Genomic DNA, 20,000 nt, shown 5'->3' on the forward strand with positions numbered 1-20,000 from the left:
AACCTGGACCTTCTTGCTGTGAGGCGACAGCGCTAACCATTACACCACCGTGCCGCCCCAGTACAACATTGTTGACCTTTTTCTCTTCAACTTTTTTGTACTTCAGTCACAATGAAACTCATGTTAGATATAAAATATGACATCCTATATGTTGATAATAATAAACATCTCTCCATCTCTGACCATTTTTCGAGTTCTAATGGAAAATATGCAAATTTTACCAATGACCTTGACACCCCCTGACATTTGACCCCCAACCACTCAGAAAACTATGAGAGAGACCCCATCATGTAGCATATCAATGGAAGCAGAATTGAAAGATGAACATTTTGGAATTGGTTTGAAGTAAATATGATGAATATGAAGGAAGGTATCGCAAAAAAAAAAAAAGATTTTGACCTTTTTGGTGACCCTCAAAATGTTGGAGGTTCTATTTGAGACCAATGCCCATCTATCCTGAAAGTTTCATGAAGATTGGTCCAGCCGTTTTCCCGTAATGTTGCTAACAAAAAAACAAACAAAGAAACCCCACTGAAAACAATACCTCGCCCCCTGGTGGACTCCGTCCCGGGCGAGGTAGATATATAAAATAAGTTAAAATAAGGATATTTTGGCAACTTGAATTGATGAATTCCTGAGCACAGAGCAGTGAGCATCAGTCCCTCTCACTTACAAACACCTTCCTCTTCAAAGAGAGTTATTTAATATTTATGTAGATTCAGAGCAGTTCAAATCAGTACCGTCAGTACACTCGGACAAGTAACAGTAGGAACTCAGCAACATGTAAAACTGTTTTGTAACTTGAGCTCTAAACTCTAACCGATAACAGGTAAAGTAAATCATTAGGGATATTTATGCACATTCAGTTTTGGTCTGTTGACATCATTATTCAGTTTTAACCGTCCCCGCGTACCTGGTTTTCTACTTTCGTAACACTTTCAGTTTTCAATTTGCCGGCACTTACTTCGTTTACATCCACGTTGTGTTTCGCTTTAAAGTGCTGATGACACGAACATGACTCTATGCAATTTCTTAAATAAACTATACAACATGGCAAACATGTTAGATTTCTGTTATAATTACGTGAAAAGAAGCTGTTGTTACGCGAATATCCAACTTTTAATTGCACAGCGCAAGAAAACTGGGTCCGTGGCTCGCGGCCATGCTGTGACGTCAGCGGAAGAACACGCTGCGGTTCACTGGCTGCTCTACTCTGGTTCTACTCAATGGAAATGGCGCATGAAAACGCCGGTGAACTCTCTAGTGCTAGCTCTTCCTCTTCTGGGAGTCTAGAATTGTGTTGATCTCTTCCGAATAGAATCTATGATAGCCTACCCTCTTTACCCTTTGCCTCTCGTTGCTAGGCGGCAGTTACATGAAAGCCGCAAGCTTTCACAAGCAAATACATGACTGATATCACGCCGACTTTATGATTACATTTATGATTATCATGTAGAATCTATAGCTCTACGTACCTTTATCCTATGTCATTTCACAACACATGTTCTGACAGGAGGACCGTCTTTGGAGGAGTCGCCGGAATACTGTAGGCAGTGTTGCCAGATACTGTTCAAAACCCACCAAAATGCACTTGAAACCGCCCCAATCTGGCAACACTGACTGTAAGCACTGCTGATGGTAGTAACACGTTTGTGCTGAACTGAACACCCAAGAGATTCTTTTAAGCTGGGAAGGGTGCCAAAACAATCCAAATCGAAGTGTTCAGAGCACAGGACGGATGTTGGTGAGTGCGCCTGACTTGCTTCACCCACTTCGCATGCACCTCGGGATCTCTGGGAAACTTGAATAAACTTGTAGGCTGGTGCGCGGAGCGCTGGGGGCGGGGTTCAGCCGCGCTGGCTGTCACAGGTGCACCTGAAGCCGTTTTATATTAATTGGCAGATGAGGGTGTCTCAGTCCATAAATTGCAGTGTTTTTGTGTGGTCGTAGTATTTTGCTGAGTACTTGTATACTCATCCGATTACCTTCTGCTCACAGACTGTGATTTATTTAATTAAGCACGTAGCACTTTGCATCTGCTGTCTGGTTTGCCTGTTTATGTATTTTTTTTTTATCTGGCTCTAATTATGTTTTTATTGATGACTTTGTAAAAATAAAATATATTTTCTTAACTTTTATTCTCCTGTTTCCCTGATTTCCGTGTCACTAGTTGCCCATAGAACCTGTGGTGGCATTTATAGCCACTGGTATAAATTGGGTCTCTTTACAAACTTACCCCATGCTTGTGGGTTTTGGAGCAAAAGCCGGCAACACAACGCGAAGGCATAATAACTAATATATATTTAATAATACTCATAATGATAAACTGAACACCTGTCGCATCAACAACAAACTGGTAAGTTAGGAGGAAGGTTCTTTTGCTGACGTCATATAGCTCCTCCTCTTTCGTCTCCTGGGTGCTGCAGCCCCGTCAAATTTGCCCAAATAGCCGCGTTTTTTATCATAACTTGTAAAATAGGCGCCTTCATGAATTAATATATGGATCATCAGAAATTACTTTTTATGTTATAAAACATCGCCAAAGATGTCAAAAACGTGTCATCAGCACTTTAAATGATTTGCGAGGTTTGTAGTCCTTCTGAGTTACATGTTGGTCCTGGGATCGAGATGCTGACCTCTTCTGCTAAAACTAAACCTAACTAAATTATCATAACCAAGTGAGTAGCAACATCACTCCTATGATTGAAAACAAACATACCCTGGTGAAACTTTTTCAAGGCTCTTAAAGGATCTGTAAAGTTCTTTGTGAGAGTCTTTGAGGATCCTGTTGAGGATCTCAACAAAGAGGATGTTGAGGATCTGTTGTTGCCCAAATGAGGATGGGTTCCCTTTTGAGTCTGGTTCCTCTCGAGGTTTCTTCCTCATGTCGTCTGAGGGAGTTTTTCCTTGCCGCCGTCGCCACAGGCTTGCTCATTGGGGATAGATTAGGGATAAAATTAGCTCATGTTTTAAGTCGTTCAAATTCTGTAAAGCTGCTTTGCGACAATGTTTATTGTTAAAAGCGCTGTACAAATAAACTTGATTTGATTTGATTCTGCTCCTCGGACCTGCCTGATCCATCCTGGTGCCCTGTGTCTGGTTGGAGTCTCATCGCATCGCTCCTGTGGAGGACGGCCCCATGTGGACAGTTGAAAGTCGCACCTGGAGGACGCTCTGGACTCTTACAGTAATGCTTTTATGGCTGAGGACTACAGCTGACTTGCTAACTTTAGGACTGCAGTTGTCATGAACAGTTTTGTACTCAAGTTTCCATCAATGAAGAGTTATAACATCAACAAAGCTGACTTCATGTTAAAACTGTTCATGTTTATAGTCATCTTGTCTGTTGTCGCCCAAATGAGGATGAGTTCCCTTTTGAGTCTGGTTCGTCTCGAGGTTTCTTCCTCATGTCGTCTGAGGGAGTTTTTCCTTGCCACCGTCGCCACAGGCTTGCTCATTGGGGATAGATTAGGGACAAAATTAGCTCATGTCTTAAGTCGTTCAAATTCCGTACAGCTGCTTTGCGACAATGTCTGTTGTTAAAAGCGCTATACAAATAAACCTGACTTGACTAGTTGACCCTCCCTTATACTTCACATCAACATAACATGTGTGGCACATTGCACTGTCCTTCGTGTCTTCTCGAAACCCAAACTTTCAATTTAAGATGAGACGAAGGATCTTTAAGCTTGGCTTCCACCATTTTGGTGCCCAGCCATGTCGTGTTGGCTACTCTGATTGGACAAGAGCAAGGACCCAAACCAATCAAATTGCACGTTTTATTTAGAAGCAAAGCTGTGCTCTATTCCGGCCGATCGCTTTCTCACATCGATTTAACAATGGAAGTGTCATGGTTACGCGGTAAAAGTACGTTTATAAATCAGTAAAAATTGAAATAAAAAAATGTCGCCGAATCAAACCGAAAATACAGCTACATGGATTGATAATCAGTACGGCAGGTATGAACTCGATTTTCGGTGCACCGTGGTGAATCGTTGCAGCCCTAATAGCAACCCAGAGGTATTCTTCATGTGAAGTTTGGTGATGATTGGTTAAAAACTGAGGGAGAAATAGCGTCCTAAAAACATTAGGATAATAATAATAATAATAATAATAATAATGAGTAATAATTTGCATCAGTGCTGCTCATACAAATTAAGAATAAAAACACAGTAAATGGTTTACGGTCATTTAGCACAAATCTTAAAGTGCATATTCTGGACCAATTTCGTATATATTTTTTTTTTTTTATATGAAAGTACAACCCCGATTCCAAAAAAGTTGGGACAAAGTACAAATTGTAAATAAAAACGGAATGCAATGATGTGGAAGTTTCAAAATTTCATATTTTATTCAGAATAGAAGACATCAAATGTTTAAACTGAGAAAATGCATCATTTAAAGAGAAAAATTAGGTGATTTTAAATTTCATGACAACAACACATCTCAAAAAAGTTGGGACAAGGCCATGTTTACCACTGTGAGACATCCCCTTTTCTCTTTACAACAGTCTGTAAACGTCTGGGGACTGAGGAGACAAGTTGCTCAAGTTTAGGGATAGGAATGTTAACCCATTCTTGTCTAATGTAGGATTCTAGTTGCTCAACTGTCTTAGGTCTTTTTTGTCGTATCTTCCGTTTCATGATGCGCCAAATGTTTTCTATGGGTGAAAGATCTGGACTGCAGGCTGGCCAGTTCAGTACCCGGACCCTTCTTCTACGCAGCCATGATGCTGTAATTGATGCAGTATGTGGTTTGGCATTGTCATGTTGGAAAATGCAAGGTCTTCCCTGAAAGAGATGTCGTCTGGATGGGAGCATATGTTGCTCTAGAACCTGGATATACCTTTCAGCATTGATGGTGTCTTTCCAGATGTGTAAGCTGCCCATGTCACACGCGCTAATGCAACCCCGTACCATCAGAGATGCAGGCTTCTGAACTGAGCGCTGATAACAACTTGGGTCGTCCTTCTCCTCTTTAGTCCAAATGACACAGCGTCCCTGATTTCCAGAAAGAACTTCAAATTTTGATTCACCTGACCACAGAACAGTTTTCCACTTTGCCACAGTCCATTTTAAATGAGCCTTGGCCCAGAGAAGACGTCTGCGCTTCTGGATCGTGTTTAGATACGGCTTCTTCTTTGAACTATAGAGTTTTAGCTGGCAACGGCGGATGGCACGGTGAATTGTGTTCACAGAATCTCATCTCATTATCTCTAGCTGCTTTATCCTGTTCTACAGGGTCGCAGGCAAGCTGGAGCCTATCCCAGCTGACTACGGGCGAAAGGCGGGGTACACCCTGGACAAGTTGCCAGGTCATCACAGGGCCGACACATAGACACAGACAACCATTCACACTCACACCTACGGTCAATTTAGAGTCACCAGTTAACCTAACCTGCATGTCTTTGGACTGTGGGGGAAACCGGAGCACCCGGAGGAAACCCACATGGACACAGGGAGAACATGCAAACTCCGCACAGAAAGGCCCTCGCCGGCTACGGGGCTCGAACGCGGACCTTCTTGCTGTGAGGCGACAGCGCTAACCACTACACCACCGTGCCGCCCCTGTGTTCACAGATAATGTTCTCTGGAAATATTCCTGAGCCCATTTTGTGATTTCCAATACAGAAGCATGCCTGTATGTGATGCAGTGCCGTCTAAGGGCCCGAAGGTCACGGGCACCCAGTATGGTTTTCCGGCCTTGACCCTTACGCACAGAGATTCTTCCAGATTCTCTGAATCTTTTGATGATATTATGCACTGTAGATGATGATATGTTCAAACTCTTTGCAATTTTACACTGTCGAACTCCTTTCTGATATCGCTCCACTATTTCTCGGCGCAGAATTAGGGGGATTGGTGATCCTCTTCCCATCTTTACTTCTGAGAGCCGCTGCCACTCCAAGATGCTCTTTTTATGCCAGTCATGTTAATGACCTATTGCCAGTTGACCTAATGAGTTGCAATTTGGTCCTCCAGCTGTTCCTTTTTTGTCCCTTTAACTTTTCCAGCCTCTTATTGCCCCGTCCCAACTTTTTTGAGATGTGTTGCTGTCATGAAATTTCAAATGAGCCAATATTTGGCATGCAATTTCAAAATGTCTCACTTTCGACATTTGATATGTTGTCTATGTTCTATTGTGAATACAATATCAGTTTTTGAGATTTGGAAATTATTGCATTCCGTTTTTATTTACAATTTGTACTTTGTCCCAACTTTTTTGGAATCGGGGTTGTATGTCCCTTTACACACTCATCCAGAAGGGTGATTTTGCACAAGGCCATCTGTCTACAGCAGAAAAAACTAAAATAACAAAACGCGTCTGGAAAAATCCCAAGGGAGTCTGGAGCCAGATTCGTGACGTCACGTGCGGATCCGCCAGCAGGCTGAGAGAGCTTGCATGGATTCAGTGCACAGTCTGTGTAGACCAAGTTTAGCAGCTAGCAATTTTGCTTTGAAATATGGAGTTGTCGCCTGAGCTTCTCAACCCATGGATTCATGTATCAATGCTCATCTATATATTGTTACATAAATCATATTTTTTCTAATTACTATTATGTATTTATATGTTTCTTCATTTAGAAGAGCTACACACATGGAATCAGCTAAGCAGGGTTGTATATACATTTAATGTGTTTGACAGGTCCCAAGATCTCAAGCCCTGACACACATATCCCTTGATACATGTGAAGCGTATTATCGCCCAGCGCTTTCGTGTTATTTACTTTTGTGTGTATCAATAAATAACATTATCCGTGTACCACACAAACACAGGAACACCTAATTTAGAATATAGTCTCTCTTATTTCTTACCCTGGCAACAGTCAGCTTGTGAATTGCTGATTTTCTTGGTCTTTTTCTCGGCTCTGCTTTGGTCCTCGGCTTTGAAGCGCTCCCATTTCTCTCTCTCATTGTCCGGTCTTTGGGAAAACGATGAGTACTAATCCCATCATGACTGGTGTTGCTACACCCTCCTACAAAACATCTGTTAACCATTTTAATAATTACGTGATAACATTGAAGAAATTTGCAGAAAACCACCAGGTCGCTTTCTCATAAACAAACCAGCGCTGACGTAGGATTCAGAGGGAGGCGTCCCGCACGTGACGTCACGAAAATCAATGTTTGCCGGGAAATCTAAATGCCAAGTTTTTTCAGAGGCGGACCAATTCGCCTCAAAAAGCTGGATTTCAACTGAATTTTATTGGTATTGCGCAAGGTAAAAAAAATTGCACAAAAATGTGACAGATATTTGACCAAAGTTTAATATAAAATAGGAGAATTACATTGACCTTGCTCCTGAATTTACCCGTGATATGCTCTTTAAGTCTTTGCACAAGTTCTAAGAACATTTCATCTTTATAATAAATACCTACTGATCATGTTTCAAGATGTTTGATGGATTTTGGATTCTTGTTAGCTTGTTTTCTTGAACGAGCTTGACCTTTCGACTCGTCATCACAGCTTCACTTTGTGGCTTTATTAGTCAAATACATACAAAAACAGATCTACAGTGGGGCAAAAAAGTATTTAGTCAGTCACCAGTTGTGCAAGTTCTCCCACTTAAAAAGATGAGAGAGGCCTGTAATTTTCATCATAGGTATACCTCAACTATGAGAGACAGAATGAGAAAAAAAATCCAGAAAATCACATTGTCTGATTTTTAAAGAATTTATTTGCAAATTATGGTTCATTTTATTGTGACCGTGTGTGAAAGGACTGTAGATTTGTGCTTAAAGATTTTAGATGTGTGCTGAAAAGACTTTTGTGCTACAATGGTCCTTGAAAGTTTGTGAACTCTTTAGAATTTTCTATATTTCTGCATAAATATGACCTAAAACTTCATCAGATTTTCACACAAGTCCTAAAAGTAGATAAAGAGAACCCAGTTAAACAAATGAGACAAAAATATTATACTTGGTCATTTATTTATTGAGGAAAATGATCCAATATTACATATCTGTGAGTGGCAAAAGTATGTGAACCTTTGCTTTCAGTATCTGGTGTGACCCCCTTGTGCAGCAATAACTGCAACTAAACGTTTACGATAACTGTTGATCAGTCCTGCACACCGGCTTGGAGGAATTTTAGCCCATTCCTCCATACAGAACAGCTTCAACTCTGGGATGTTGGTGGGTTTCCTCACATGAACTGCTCGCTTCAGGTCCTTCCACAACATTTCGATTGGATTAAGGTCAGGACTTTGACTTGGCCATTCCAAAACATTAACTTTATTCTTCTTTAACCATTCTTTGGTAGAACGACTTGTGTGCTTAGGGTCGTTGTCTTGCTGCATGACCCACCTTCTGTTGAGATTCAGTTCATGGACAGATGTCCTGACATTTTCCTTTAGAATTCGCTGGTATAATTCAGAATCCATTGTTCCATCAATGATGGCAAGCCGTCCTGGTCCAGATGCAGCAAAACAGGCCCAAACCATGATACTACCACCACCACGTTTCACAGATGGGATAAGGTGCTTATGCTGGAATGCAGTGTTTTCCTTTCTCCAAACATAACGCTTCTCATTTAAACTAAAAAGTTCTCTTTTGGTTTCATCCATCCACAAAACATTTTTCCAATCGTCTTCTGGCTTGTCCACATGATTTTTAGCAAACTGCAGACGAGCAGCAATGTTCTTTTTGGAGAGCAGTGACTTTCTCCTTGCAACCCTGCCATGCACACCATTGTTGTTCAGTGTTCTCCTCACGGTGGACTCATGAACACTAGCCAATGTGAGAGAGGCCTTCAGTTGCTTAGAAGTTACCCTGGGGTCCTTTGTGACCTCGCCGACTATTACACGCCTTGCTCTTGGAGTGATCTTTGTTGGTCGACCACTCCTGGGGAGGGCAACAATGGTCTTGAATTTCCTCCATTTGTACACAATCTGACTGACTGTGGATTGGTGGAGTCCAAACTCTTTAGAGATGGTTTTGTAACCTTTTCCAGCCTGATGAGCATCAACAAGGCTTTTTCTGAGGTCCTCAGAAATCTCCTTTGTTCGTGCCATGATACACTTCCACAAACATGTGTTGTGAAGATCAGACTTTGATAGATCCCTGTTCTTTAAATAAAACAGGGTGCCCACTCACACCTGACTGTCGTCCCATTGATTGAAAACACCTGACTCTAACTTCACCTTCAAATTAACTGCTAATCCTAGAGGTTCACATACTTTTGCCACTCACAGATATGTAATATCAGATCATTTTCCTCAATAAATAAATGACCAAGTATAATATTTTGTCTCATTTGTTTAACTGGGTTCTCTTTATCTGCTTTTAGGACTTGTGTGAAAATCTGATGATGTTTTAGGTCATATTTATGCAGAAATGTAGAAAATTCTAAAGGGTTCACAAACCTTCAAGCACTACTGTAAATGACCAGATACCCAGTAAACCATAACTGTAGTAATCCATGTTATGTCAAGAACCACTCAACTAACGACATCTATCCTCATTACTTTAAGACAAAGTGACTTTTGATGAATAAAAATAAAGAACAAACATTGAATTAGAAGGTGTGTCCAAACTTTTGACTGGTACTGTATATACATCATTAAATGGTGGCTGAGATGCAAAAAAACCCCCAACTTTTTCAATACACAATACCGTATTCAGGTTTGCTAACACAATGGTCACAAAACAATCATGCTACATTAAAAGAAAAAAAAAATCTCATGATATTTTTATGGAACGTCGACATAAATATTTCATCATTCACAGCAGAAAAAGTTCTCATCTGCAACTTCCTGCTGAAGTTACTCAGCGTTAGAACTACAGATAATACTTAAAGGAGAACTGAAGGCAAATTTTTTTTATTATCAAAATTCAATTTCTCATTTTATTAAATATCGGAATGCATTTCTGATCGCTATTTTGTCGCTGCTATAGCAAGTTGAGTGTTTGAAATACGCTCTGTAATACATCAGTCCATATGTCAAAGCAATGGCCGTAAACGAGATTCATTGAGACCTGTGCGAGACATCGTAGGACGGAAGTAAAACGTACAGCGGAAATCAAAGTGACCGACATCTGCCAACGTTGTCCAAAGATGCGCACGCCCTCTTTCGAATGCTGACGTAATCAAGCCGGAAGTTTTGTTTGTTTTGATAGCAATCAGGAAAGTTTGAAAAAAGTCGGCAGTAATGGTCATTTAGGCCGAATCCCATTTCACCCCTTGGACCTACCCCTTGGCCCTTTCCCTCCATTTTGCGCGTTCACGTGAAGGGGTAGGGGTATCCCAATCCCAGTTAACGCAGAGGGGTAGGGGAAGGGGTAGGGCTTCTGTACCCCTCCAAACGGAGATTTTCCTGGAGCTGACTCCGAACGAAGGGGTTTGAGTGATTTCCCACAATGCCATGCGGATTTCAGAAAGATGGTGGTTCCCGCGGCGAAAGATTGTCATAAATGTATTTTCTCCATTATTTACGTGTTTTAAGTTGTTATCCAGAGGAAACACGCCGCTTGATTCGCTTTCGAGCTGAGAATGAGCAGCGATTTCTGAAATCCAAGCTGCTGCTAAAAAGCTTTGGGAGTGAGTATTGTTTTCGGTTGCTTGACTGCGTACGTTTTGTTCTGTTATTCTCGCTTTTATTGTTTACATGAGTGTTCTGACACCTCATTCTGTCGGATGTGGTGCACGAAGCGCCAAAGATATCCCATTCAGTGGTGTTAGTTAACAAATCCCACCCTGCCAGCAGAGATTTCTGGTTCTGCCTCTGGCTCTGACTGTAGCGGCTGGTCGCAGCCAATGACGCATTTGGTCGCGTTTTGCTAACGTAAACGCTGACGGAGGTACGCGATGACGTATGCGATCGTTGAAGGGCTATCCCAATACGTAGGGGTTGAATTTCAAGCCCTATCCCTTGTAGCTCAGTTTCAAGGGGAAGGGCCAAGGGGAAGGGGGAGGGGAGGGGAAGGGGGAGGGGTAGAAATTAGAATTGGGATTGGGCCTTAAATTCGTTTTTGTGCAATATTTCATCTGGAAAACAGTTTTCAAAATGGCGGCACTGACACCTGGCTGACACTTGACGTTTCGAAGTCTTGCACAAGTCTCGTGAAGATCGCGCAGATAAGCGACGCCTGCCGTGGACCGAACGAACTAAATTCAACACGGCTAAAAACCGAATAGGCCGATAAGTATAATATTTAATTGCAATTAGTTGCCAATATGAGTCACGGTATAAGGTTACTAAAACCGAAAACGTAATTGAATAGCACGTTAATTAAGAAATAAAGCAAGTTTAAAAATGACTTCAGTTCTCCTTTAAATATTCTCAAGATGTACTACCATGCAATTAATTTAATTTATTAGCACCTCTCAGGCTTATAGTCACATACCATACTGACTTTAATCTTACCTTAAAATCCCTGTTGATAGCTTCTCCACCACATCCTTCATTATATCTGAGAAAAAACACTGAAGGCATATAACCCAGTTTCAGCCACCTGTCACACGGACACAAAAGCAGCCTAAGGACAGAACAAAAACTTCCTCCAGGGTCAAACACAATTCAGCCATATGCCTGCTTTCAGCCACGTTACTAGCAAACTAGTTTCCGTTCAAACTCGTGGATGTTCTCCTGAGGACATTTTTACACTTGGCCCAAAAAACTGAGTCAAGTAGGGTGGACTGTGGACTCGTTTGAGGATGGGAATCATCACTGCAGGTTTGTTTTCAGACAGATCATGCAATTATGTATGTTGCTTCTGGTGTGCACAGAATTTCTAAACTTCGCTAAAACTAACAATAAACGGATTAAGAACATTTCTTCGTTAAAAAAAGACAATTGTGGATATTATGAGATGCTTAAAGGGATCCTTCAGCAGATTTATCCTCAAACTTATTTTAAGTAAAAGTAGTCGCAGATCTCAAAAATCAAACTTTCATTTTCAGAGACCAAATAGCAAAAGATTTTGCAGCGCGAGATCTCGTTTCTGATCCGGTTTCTGTCGGTGACACTCTGCTCCAGCTGAGCAAGCACACTTTGCATTTTCTCTGTGGAAACGCAGTCTAGTTCCAGCTTGTGCTTTCTTTTTAGCATCACTGTGGCGTTTATATGCTACACAATGAGGCATTATTTAAAAACTGATAAATTCGCTAAAACACCTGTAAAACTAGCCAAATTATGACGTGATCAGAATATAAACAGCTGAGTTGCTCCAAGCGACCGCTACCTGATGTCATTGCATACGTCACCACCGCAGGAAGCAGGCACGTGCACACATAGGGCCTTAGGGGTGCTTGATCCATCCTGGTGCCCTGTGTCTGGTCAGAGTTTTATCGCACCGCTCCTGTGAAGGACGGCCCCATGAGGACAGTTGAGGGCTATACCTGTTAAAACTGTTAATATTATAGTCAGGCTGTCTGTTGTTGCCCAAATGAGGATGGGTTCCCTTTTGAGTCTGGTTCATCTCGAGGTTTCTTCCTCATGTCGTCTGAGGGAGTTTTTCCTTGCCCCCGTCGCCACAGGCTTGCTCATTGGGGACAGATTAGGGATAAAATTAGCTCATGTTTTAAGTCGTTCAAATTCTGTAAAGCTGCTTTGCGACAATGTTTATTGTTAAAAGCGCTATACAAATAAACTTGATTTGATTTGATTTTGAGCCCCTGCCCTTTTTGCCTCGAATTAAATGTTGCCCTTTTAAAATAATAATAATCCCAATAATAAATAATACAGTCCTGTTAGAAGTTTAAAACAACGGTGGTACAAAAACTCCACGGCAATCTACCAATTTTCTTGTAATCTGGGGTGGTTGTGTGCGTTGAGCTGCTGCTTCTCTGTCCATTGCTGCTCCGCTCGAGTGCGGCCAGAGAGAGGGGGCGCGTGGCCAGAGAGAGAGAGAGAGAGAGGGGGCGCGCGGACGGGAGTGAGAGGGAAGAAGCCGCTGCGTGCGCTGCCACAATGATAACAGAGGAGACGCGACAGTGAGGCAGCTTGAACATGCGAGTTATGGTCTAACAGTTAGCCCTTTCAAACTGTATGTACATGACATTTGGGCGTTTGTAGGGCTACTGACATTTGTGCGAGTAATTTAAGTCTCTGTAGTTTAATAATCTGCTTGTTAACTGACGTGACCTGACCTGTTACTGTTCACAATCGATTGCCTCGGCCACGCTTCGGTGTACATGCGAGTATCATACGGTATATCGTCGGGAAGCTTACATTCTCCTCTTGTATATATAACTAGTCGTCGACCTCTTCCACAACGTGCTCAAATCAAATGTAGGTTATGTTTCAGGAAAAAACAAAAGCTTGTGAAAAATGTCCTCAGAAGCCTATGCAAAGAAGAGAGGCTCTCTGATCTCCTTCTCTTCTCGATTGAAAAAGACATAGCCATAAATCACAATGAGGTCATTAATATCTACAGGGACATGGCCCCCAGAAGCTTACTGCTTTAAGGCCCCTGGAATGTTCGGCTTCTACCTATGACAGGAAGGACTGATTTTTATCATTTTGTCCATTAGGCTATTTACTTATTTGTTCAAAGTTCAGGTTTCACTGTTCAATGTTAAATCTTTAACAATAAAAAAGCCTAATAATGCACCAGTGTTTTATTGCTTTGCATGTCTTCCGAGCCGATGATAATGTGAGTGACAATTTTGCTGACACAAAAGAAATGGCAATTGCATATCACTTTCACCAACACAGGACACATAGCTAAGTACTTACCTTCCTATTAGTACGTTAATTTTAATTCTACATTTCCATATTTTGGAAAGGACCGGGAAAAAAAAAAAAATCATGCACTTGCTGCCCTTTTTCTGACTTTGAGCCCCTGCCCCTCTGTAATCCTGTGCACGTCCCTGGCAGCAAGCACATCTGGCATTTTAAAGTAAATTCATTTTTCTCAAACACTATTTGGTCTCTGAAAATGAAAGTTTGATTTTTGAAATCTGCGACTGCTTTTACTTAAAGTAAGTTTGAGAATAAATCTGCTGGAGGATCCCTTTAACAATTATTAAAGTCTCCACGGTGGTGTAGTGGTTAGCGCTGTCACCTCACAGCAAGAAGGTTCTGGGTTCGAGCCCAGTGGTCAACGAGGGCCTTTCTGTGCGGAGTTTGCATGTTCTCCCCGTGTTCGCGTGGGTTTCCTCCGGGTGCTCCGGTTTCCCCCACAGTCCAAAGACATGCAGGTTAGGTTAACTGGTGACTCTAAATTGACCGTAGGTGTGAATGTGAGTGTGAATGGTTGTCTGTGTCTATGTGTCAGCCCTGTGATGACCTGGCGACTTGTCCAGGGTGTACCCCGCCTTTCGCCCGTAGTCAGCTGGGATAGGCTCCAGCTTGCCTGCGACCCTGCACAGGATAAGCTACTATGGATGGATGGTACACCCCACCATGTATAACAGTTAAATTAAGTTTTTGTAAAATTTTTCTTCTGTGTAAGTACTGAAATGCATCTTGGGTTTTACCAAACAATCTTGCGGTATCATTTTACATCCCCCCCCCGATTGTCATCCTTTAATAAACACCAAATATAAAAACTAATTTTAAAAAAACGTGTGGAATCTTCCAAATATCCCGGGACAATTATTGATTCAAAACTGAACCTTGAAGAAAATTGTGAAACTGTGTGTAAAAAGGAACACAAGTGACTACACTGTCTGGGGAAACTGATCTTCTTCCAAGGAGATAAAACCATGATGACGTTATTTTATCAGGCATGTCTCATCTCATCTCATTATCTGTAGCCGCTTTATCCTGTTCTACAGGGTCGCAGGCAAGCTGGAGCCTATCCCAGCTGACTACGGGCGAAAGGCGGGGTACACCCTGGACAAGTCGCCAGGTCATCACAGGGCTGACACTTAGACAAACAACCATTCACACTCACATTCACACCTACGGTCAATTTAGAGTCACCAGTTAACCTAACCTGCATGTCTTTGGACTGTGGGGGAAACCGGAGCACCCGGAGGAAACCCACGCGGACACGGGGAGAACATGCAAATTCCGCACAGAAAGGCCCTCACCGGCCACGGGGCTCGAACCCGGACCTTCTTGCTGTGAGGCGACAGCGCTAACCACTACACCACCGTGCCACCTTGTCAGGCATGTTGAATCAAATTTTTTTTTTGGTGTCATGGTTTGGAAGTCTCTCTGTAAAGAAGAAGAACTCTCTTAACTCAATTTGTGAAATGGTCAAGTAAGCTGATCTGTGAGTCCCGGCTGAACCCACGTCCCTGTACACACTCTCAGATAATAAAAGTGTATTATTGTACCTTTAGCGGTACAACAGATTGTCACTGGGGCAGTACTTTCAAAGGTATTTGTCCCCTTTATATACTGCTTGGAAACATATATGTACCTTTTTGACCCTAAAAAGGTACACATAGTTACCTTGAGGTCTAATAATGAGCCCTTGGGGGTACATTAGTGTAGACTGTACCTTGGGGGACAGAAATGAACTCCTACTGTACCCCTGTTTCTGTCAGTGTACAGGACAGGTACAGCCTGCACCCTTTGCACAATTAGTTTCAGCTTCTCCGCTCTGGATGGAGGTTTTTAGTCCCAAGGTGTAAAACAAAGCACTATTTTAAAAAAACAACAAAAAAACAGCTTTGTTCCAGCTGCCATCACACTGGTAAACAAGCTGGAGAAAAAAAATTGGAGCATGTACTTACATATATTACACACACACACACACACACACACACACACATTTTTTATTCAGTTTTTCGATTATTCTCATTTTAGGGTTTGGTCGTGTATTTTAGTGTTTTTATTTATATTTGTCAGGTATTTATCATTTTTGATTCGCACTAGAGCAGGGCTTTTCAAACTGTGGGGTGCGCCTCTCCTGGGGGGCGCCAGAGTTCTTCGGGGGGGCGCAACGTGAGGAAACATAAGCCAGAATAAGTTACTATTGCGGACATTTAGCGAACTTCAGCTAGTCTTTACCAGAGACAAAATGGATCGATTTTTAGTACCTAAAGCTACAGTGAGTGAGGAGACAGAGTCTGGGCCAAGCAAAAAACCAGAGCCTCCAGGATTTCGCGATGTTGCGATTCAACCAATCCCCGCGAATTCAGGGCGGTGTTGCAATTATATCCAATCACCGCAACCTTCCCGCAAATCTGACTAATCATTGGCGTCGTCTTGAGGTGACGTCGACAAACTACCTTCCGCCTTAAGAAAAGCAGCATGCGCGCAGTGTTGCCAGATTGGGTGGTTTTAAGTGCATTTTGAACATATTTTGGACTGGAAAACATCAGCAGTATCTGGCAACACTGTATGTGCGAGTCAGTGTTTATATAGGCTTAAATTCTGTTACTGAAAGTGTGTTATGTTTACAGTGAAGCACTGTGTGCACTTTACATTATTTTTTTTTAACTTAATACAAGAAATTAATGGATGCCAACGTTTTTGCCAAAATGGTATTTTATTTTCCATTGTTTAGGCAGCTTCAGCATCATACTGTGAGATTCTGTTCAAATTGTCTTTTTTTCTTCTATGAATCCTGAGCCATTTATTTTATTAGTTTATAATTATTGTTTAATTTAGTCTTCAGGAGAGACTGCCTGCACACAGTACTAGTATTAATAGTTTTTTTTTCTTACATGAAAGCTGAGGCATTTATATTATATTTTAAGGTAACTTCATGTTGTGCTGTGAGGTTCTCTGCACTTTAACTTTTGAACCAACAGGAGCATTTGGATAAGTAAAGCCTATTTTTCTGCATTTTTGTAGTCCCGGTAATCTTTTATATTGGTAAAGTTGTTTATAGGACCATTTCTCAGTGTCTGTTTTTTTAATCAATAGTTTTTCAGTAATAACTTTAATATTTAACATATCACTCAATTTTAATCACAAAAAGAGAAAATCGCAACAATTTCTCGCAACTTTCACTTCCTCATGCAATGTAATCGCAACAAAAACCTAAAAAACACCGCAACTTTCATCGCAATTTTTTGGAACACCCCCCCGCAACATCAGACATTTTAGCCCGCAACAATCACAAAAAAGGCCCGCGGAATCCTGGGGGGACTGAAAAAAGAAGGAAGTATGACCACGATTATTTAAAGTTTGGATTTTCATGGACTGGATCTGAAGATGCTCCACTGCCACAGTGTGTTGTCTGCCAAGAGGTGCTAGCTAACGATGCTATGAGATGTTTAAAATGTGTAAAACAAGATGTTTTAAAAAGAAAAGCACAGATGTTTAAAATGTGTAAAAGAAAAAAATAAAAATGTGTACAACAACCTTTTTTTTTTTTTAAAATACGAATGGAACATTAAGTATAGCAACAACAAAAATTGTGAGGGGGCGCTGTTGTTTATTTGCTCTCTGAGGGGGGGCTGACTCTCCCACACTTTGAAAACCCCTGTCCTAGAGCACTTTGTTCTCATCTTTTATCCTTTCAAATGTTTTCTCATTTGATCTGTTGTGGTCTGTGGAAACTGTGTCGATAGATGCCTTTTATTCTTAACTGCAAACCAAATCTGGAGCTACTGCATAATAGTGGACCCAAGTAAGATCTTGTTTTTCCAGTCGCCATTTAGAATAAGACCGCAAAGTGGTCTATATAAGGAAGATCCCACTCCTCCTACTACTTCAAGTTGAGCTACCTCCATCAGTCTGGACCACTCATACTTTGATACCAGCGGCAACCTGTTTCTATGAAGGCGAATGTGATAAATATATGAATCCAATTTGTGTGTGTGCCCACCCGTCCCCATCAGCCCCCTTGCTCAAACAAAGAGGTACAGGACAAAATGGGGTTCCATAAGGCTTGTTCACTTTGGGGGAGGACCCCCAAACCCTCCAAAATTGAAAGGTAAATTAAAAAAATATGGTGTGTTCACTTTGGGGGAGGAACCACCAAACCCCTCAAAACTGAAAGTTAAATTAAAAAAAAAAAGATATGGTTGTGTTCACTTTGGGGGAGGACCCCCCAAAATTGAAAGGTAAAAATGAAAAAAAAAAAATATGGCTGTGTTGACTTTGGGGGAGGACCACCAAACCCCCAAAAACTGAAAGTTAAATAATAAAAAATTATATATATATATATATATATATATATATATATATATATATATATATATATATGGTTGTGTTCACTTTGAGGGAGCACCCCCAAAACTGAATGTTAAATGAAAAAATATGGTTGTGTTCACTTTGGGGGAGAACCCCCCAAACCCCCCAAAACTGAAAGGTAAAAATGAAAAAAAAATGGAGAACTCGTTATATTCGTGTACTTCACCCATTTCGAATTTCTAATTCGGCCTTAGCAAGAGAGCCTGTCTGAGCTCTCGCCCGACATTTCATGTCACATGACCAGAAAAACCCAAATGATTTAAGGCCGCTATCCTGCATTCCAGCCCCAAATCTACTTTCTTCTTTAGTGTTCTGCCTGATGGCAGGTCCGCTCTGACGGCTTCAGCCATCAAATTTTCTCGGGAAGAATTACAGTAGTGGTTTCCTGTTGCCTTCTCCTGGATTATTATAGAGGTTTTCTCCTCTCAACCATTCACACCTATGGATAATTTAGAGCAGGGGTGTCAAACCTGATCCATAAAGGGCCTTGTGGGTGCAGGTTTTCATTCCAGCCATGCAGCAGCACACCTGACTTGGCTCATTCAATCAACTGAACTATCTTCACACAGTCAAATACTTGCAGCCACACCCACCCTTGATTAAAGGGTGGGTGTGTCAGTTGATTGAATAAGCCAAATTAGGGTGCTGCTGCATGGCTGGAATGAAAACCTGCAGCCACACGGCCCTTTATGGATCAGGTTTGACACCCCTGATTTAGAGTAACCAGTTAACCAAACCGCATGTCGTTGGACTGTAGAGGAAACCGGAGACCTGGAGGAAACCCATGCAGACACAGAAAGACCACTGGGCTCGAACCCAGAACCTTCTTGCTGTGAGGCGACAGTGCTAACCACTACACCACCATGCCACCCAAATCTACCTATGGGTACACATAAAGTAACCTGAAAAACATCCTTAGACAAAATTAAGAGGAAGATCTAGGACACATTCATGTAAATGAATCGCTAAAAATATATACAGAATTGATAACTTGACTTAAAAATGGAAGAAAACTATATTTATACAAAGAAAAGATTCTGGATCTGAGAAGAGACTGAGTGCCATGTAGTGATAAGAAGGTGATAATCAGATCAGTGCTTTTATATACAGTGGGGCAAAAAAGTATTTAGTCAGCCACCAATTGTGCAAGTTCTCCCACTTAAAAAGATGAGAGAGGCCTGTAATTTTCATCATAGGTACACTTCAACTATGAGAGACAGAATGGGGGGAAAGAATCCAGGAAATCACATTGTCTGATTTTTAATGAATTAATTGGTAAATTCCTCGGTAAAATAAGTATTTGGTCACCTACAAACAAGCAAGATTTCTGGCTCTCACAGACCTGTAACAACTTCTTTAAGAGGCTCCTCTGTCCTCCACTCGTTACCTGTATTAATGGCACCTGTTTGAACTCGTTATCAGTATAAAAGACACCTGTCCACAACCTCAAACAGTCACACTCCAAACTCCACTATGGCCAAGACCAAAGAGCTGTCAGAGGACACCAGAAACAAAATTGTAGACCTGCACCAGGCTGGGAAGACTGAATCTGCAATAGGTAAGCAGCTTGGTGTGAAGAAATCAACTGTGGGAGCAATTATTAGAAAATGGAAGACATACAAGACCCACTGATAATCTCCCTCGATCTGGGGCTCCATGCAAGATCTCACCCTGTGGGGTCAAAATGATCACAAGAACAGTGAGCAAAAATCCCAGAACCACACGGGGGGACCTAGTGAATGACCTGCAGAGAGCTGGGACTAAAGTAACAAAGGCTACCATCAGTAACACACTACGCCGCCAGGGACTCAAATCCTGTAGTGCCAGACGTGTCCCCCTGCTTAAGCCAGTACATGTCCAGGCCCGTCTGAAGTTTGCTAGAGAGCATTTGGATGATCCAGAAGAGGATTGGGAGAATGTCATATGGTCAGATGAAACCAAAATAGAACTTTTTGGTA

At 41.6% G+C, this 20,000-nt stretch overlaps 2 protein-coding genes across 7 annotated transcripts in view; one reads left to right on the forward strand and one right to left on the reverse strand.

The window, feature by feature from the left end:
- The window catches only part of setd4 (SET domain containing 4), a 41,873-nt gene extending 39,682 nt beyond the window's left edge, over positions 1-2,191 (forward strand). The window contains exon 10 of the mRNA XM_060898824.1: positions 1-2,191. This exon is cut by the window's left edge and continues 951 nt beyond it. The gene's annotated coding sequence lies outside the window, so the exon portion shown is untranslated.
- cryzl1 (crystallin, zeta (quinone reductase)-like 1) overlaps positions 1-20,000 on the reverse strand; it is a 52,786-nt gene that overhangs the window by 4,350 nt on the left and 28,436 nt on the right. For 5 of the 6 annotated variants that reach the window (XM_060898827.1, XM_060898830.1, XM_060898826.1 and 2 more), the window contains one exon: positions 11,365-11,410. In XM_060898827.1, coding sequence (XP_060754810.1) covers positions 11,365-11,410 — 46 coding nt within the window. Of the gene's footprint in view, positions 1-7,378; positions 7,511-11,364; positions 11,411-20,000 lie in introns of all 6 variants that reach the window. The other variant, XR_009650551.1, reaches the window with a different exon arrangement.

The sequence above is a fragment of the Neoarius graeffei genome, chromosome 18, assembly GCF_027579695.1.
Source record: "Neoarius graeffei isolate fNeoGra1 chromosome 18, fNeoGra1.pri, whole genome shotgun sequence".
In the NCBI taxonomy this organism is placed as follows: domain Eukaryota; kingdom Metazoa; phylum Chordata; class Actinopteri; order Siluriformes; family Ariidae; genus Neoarius; species Neoarius graeffei.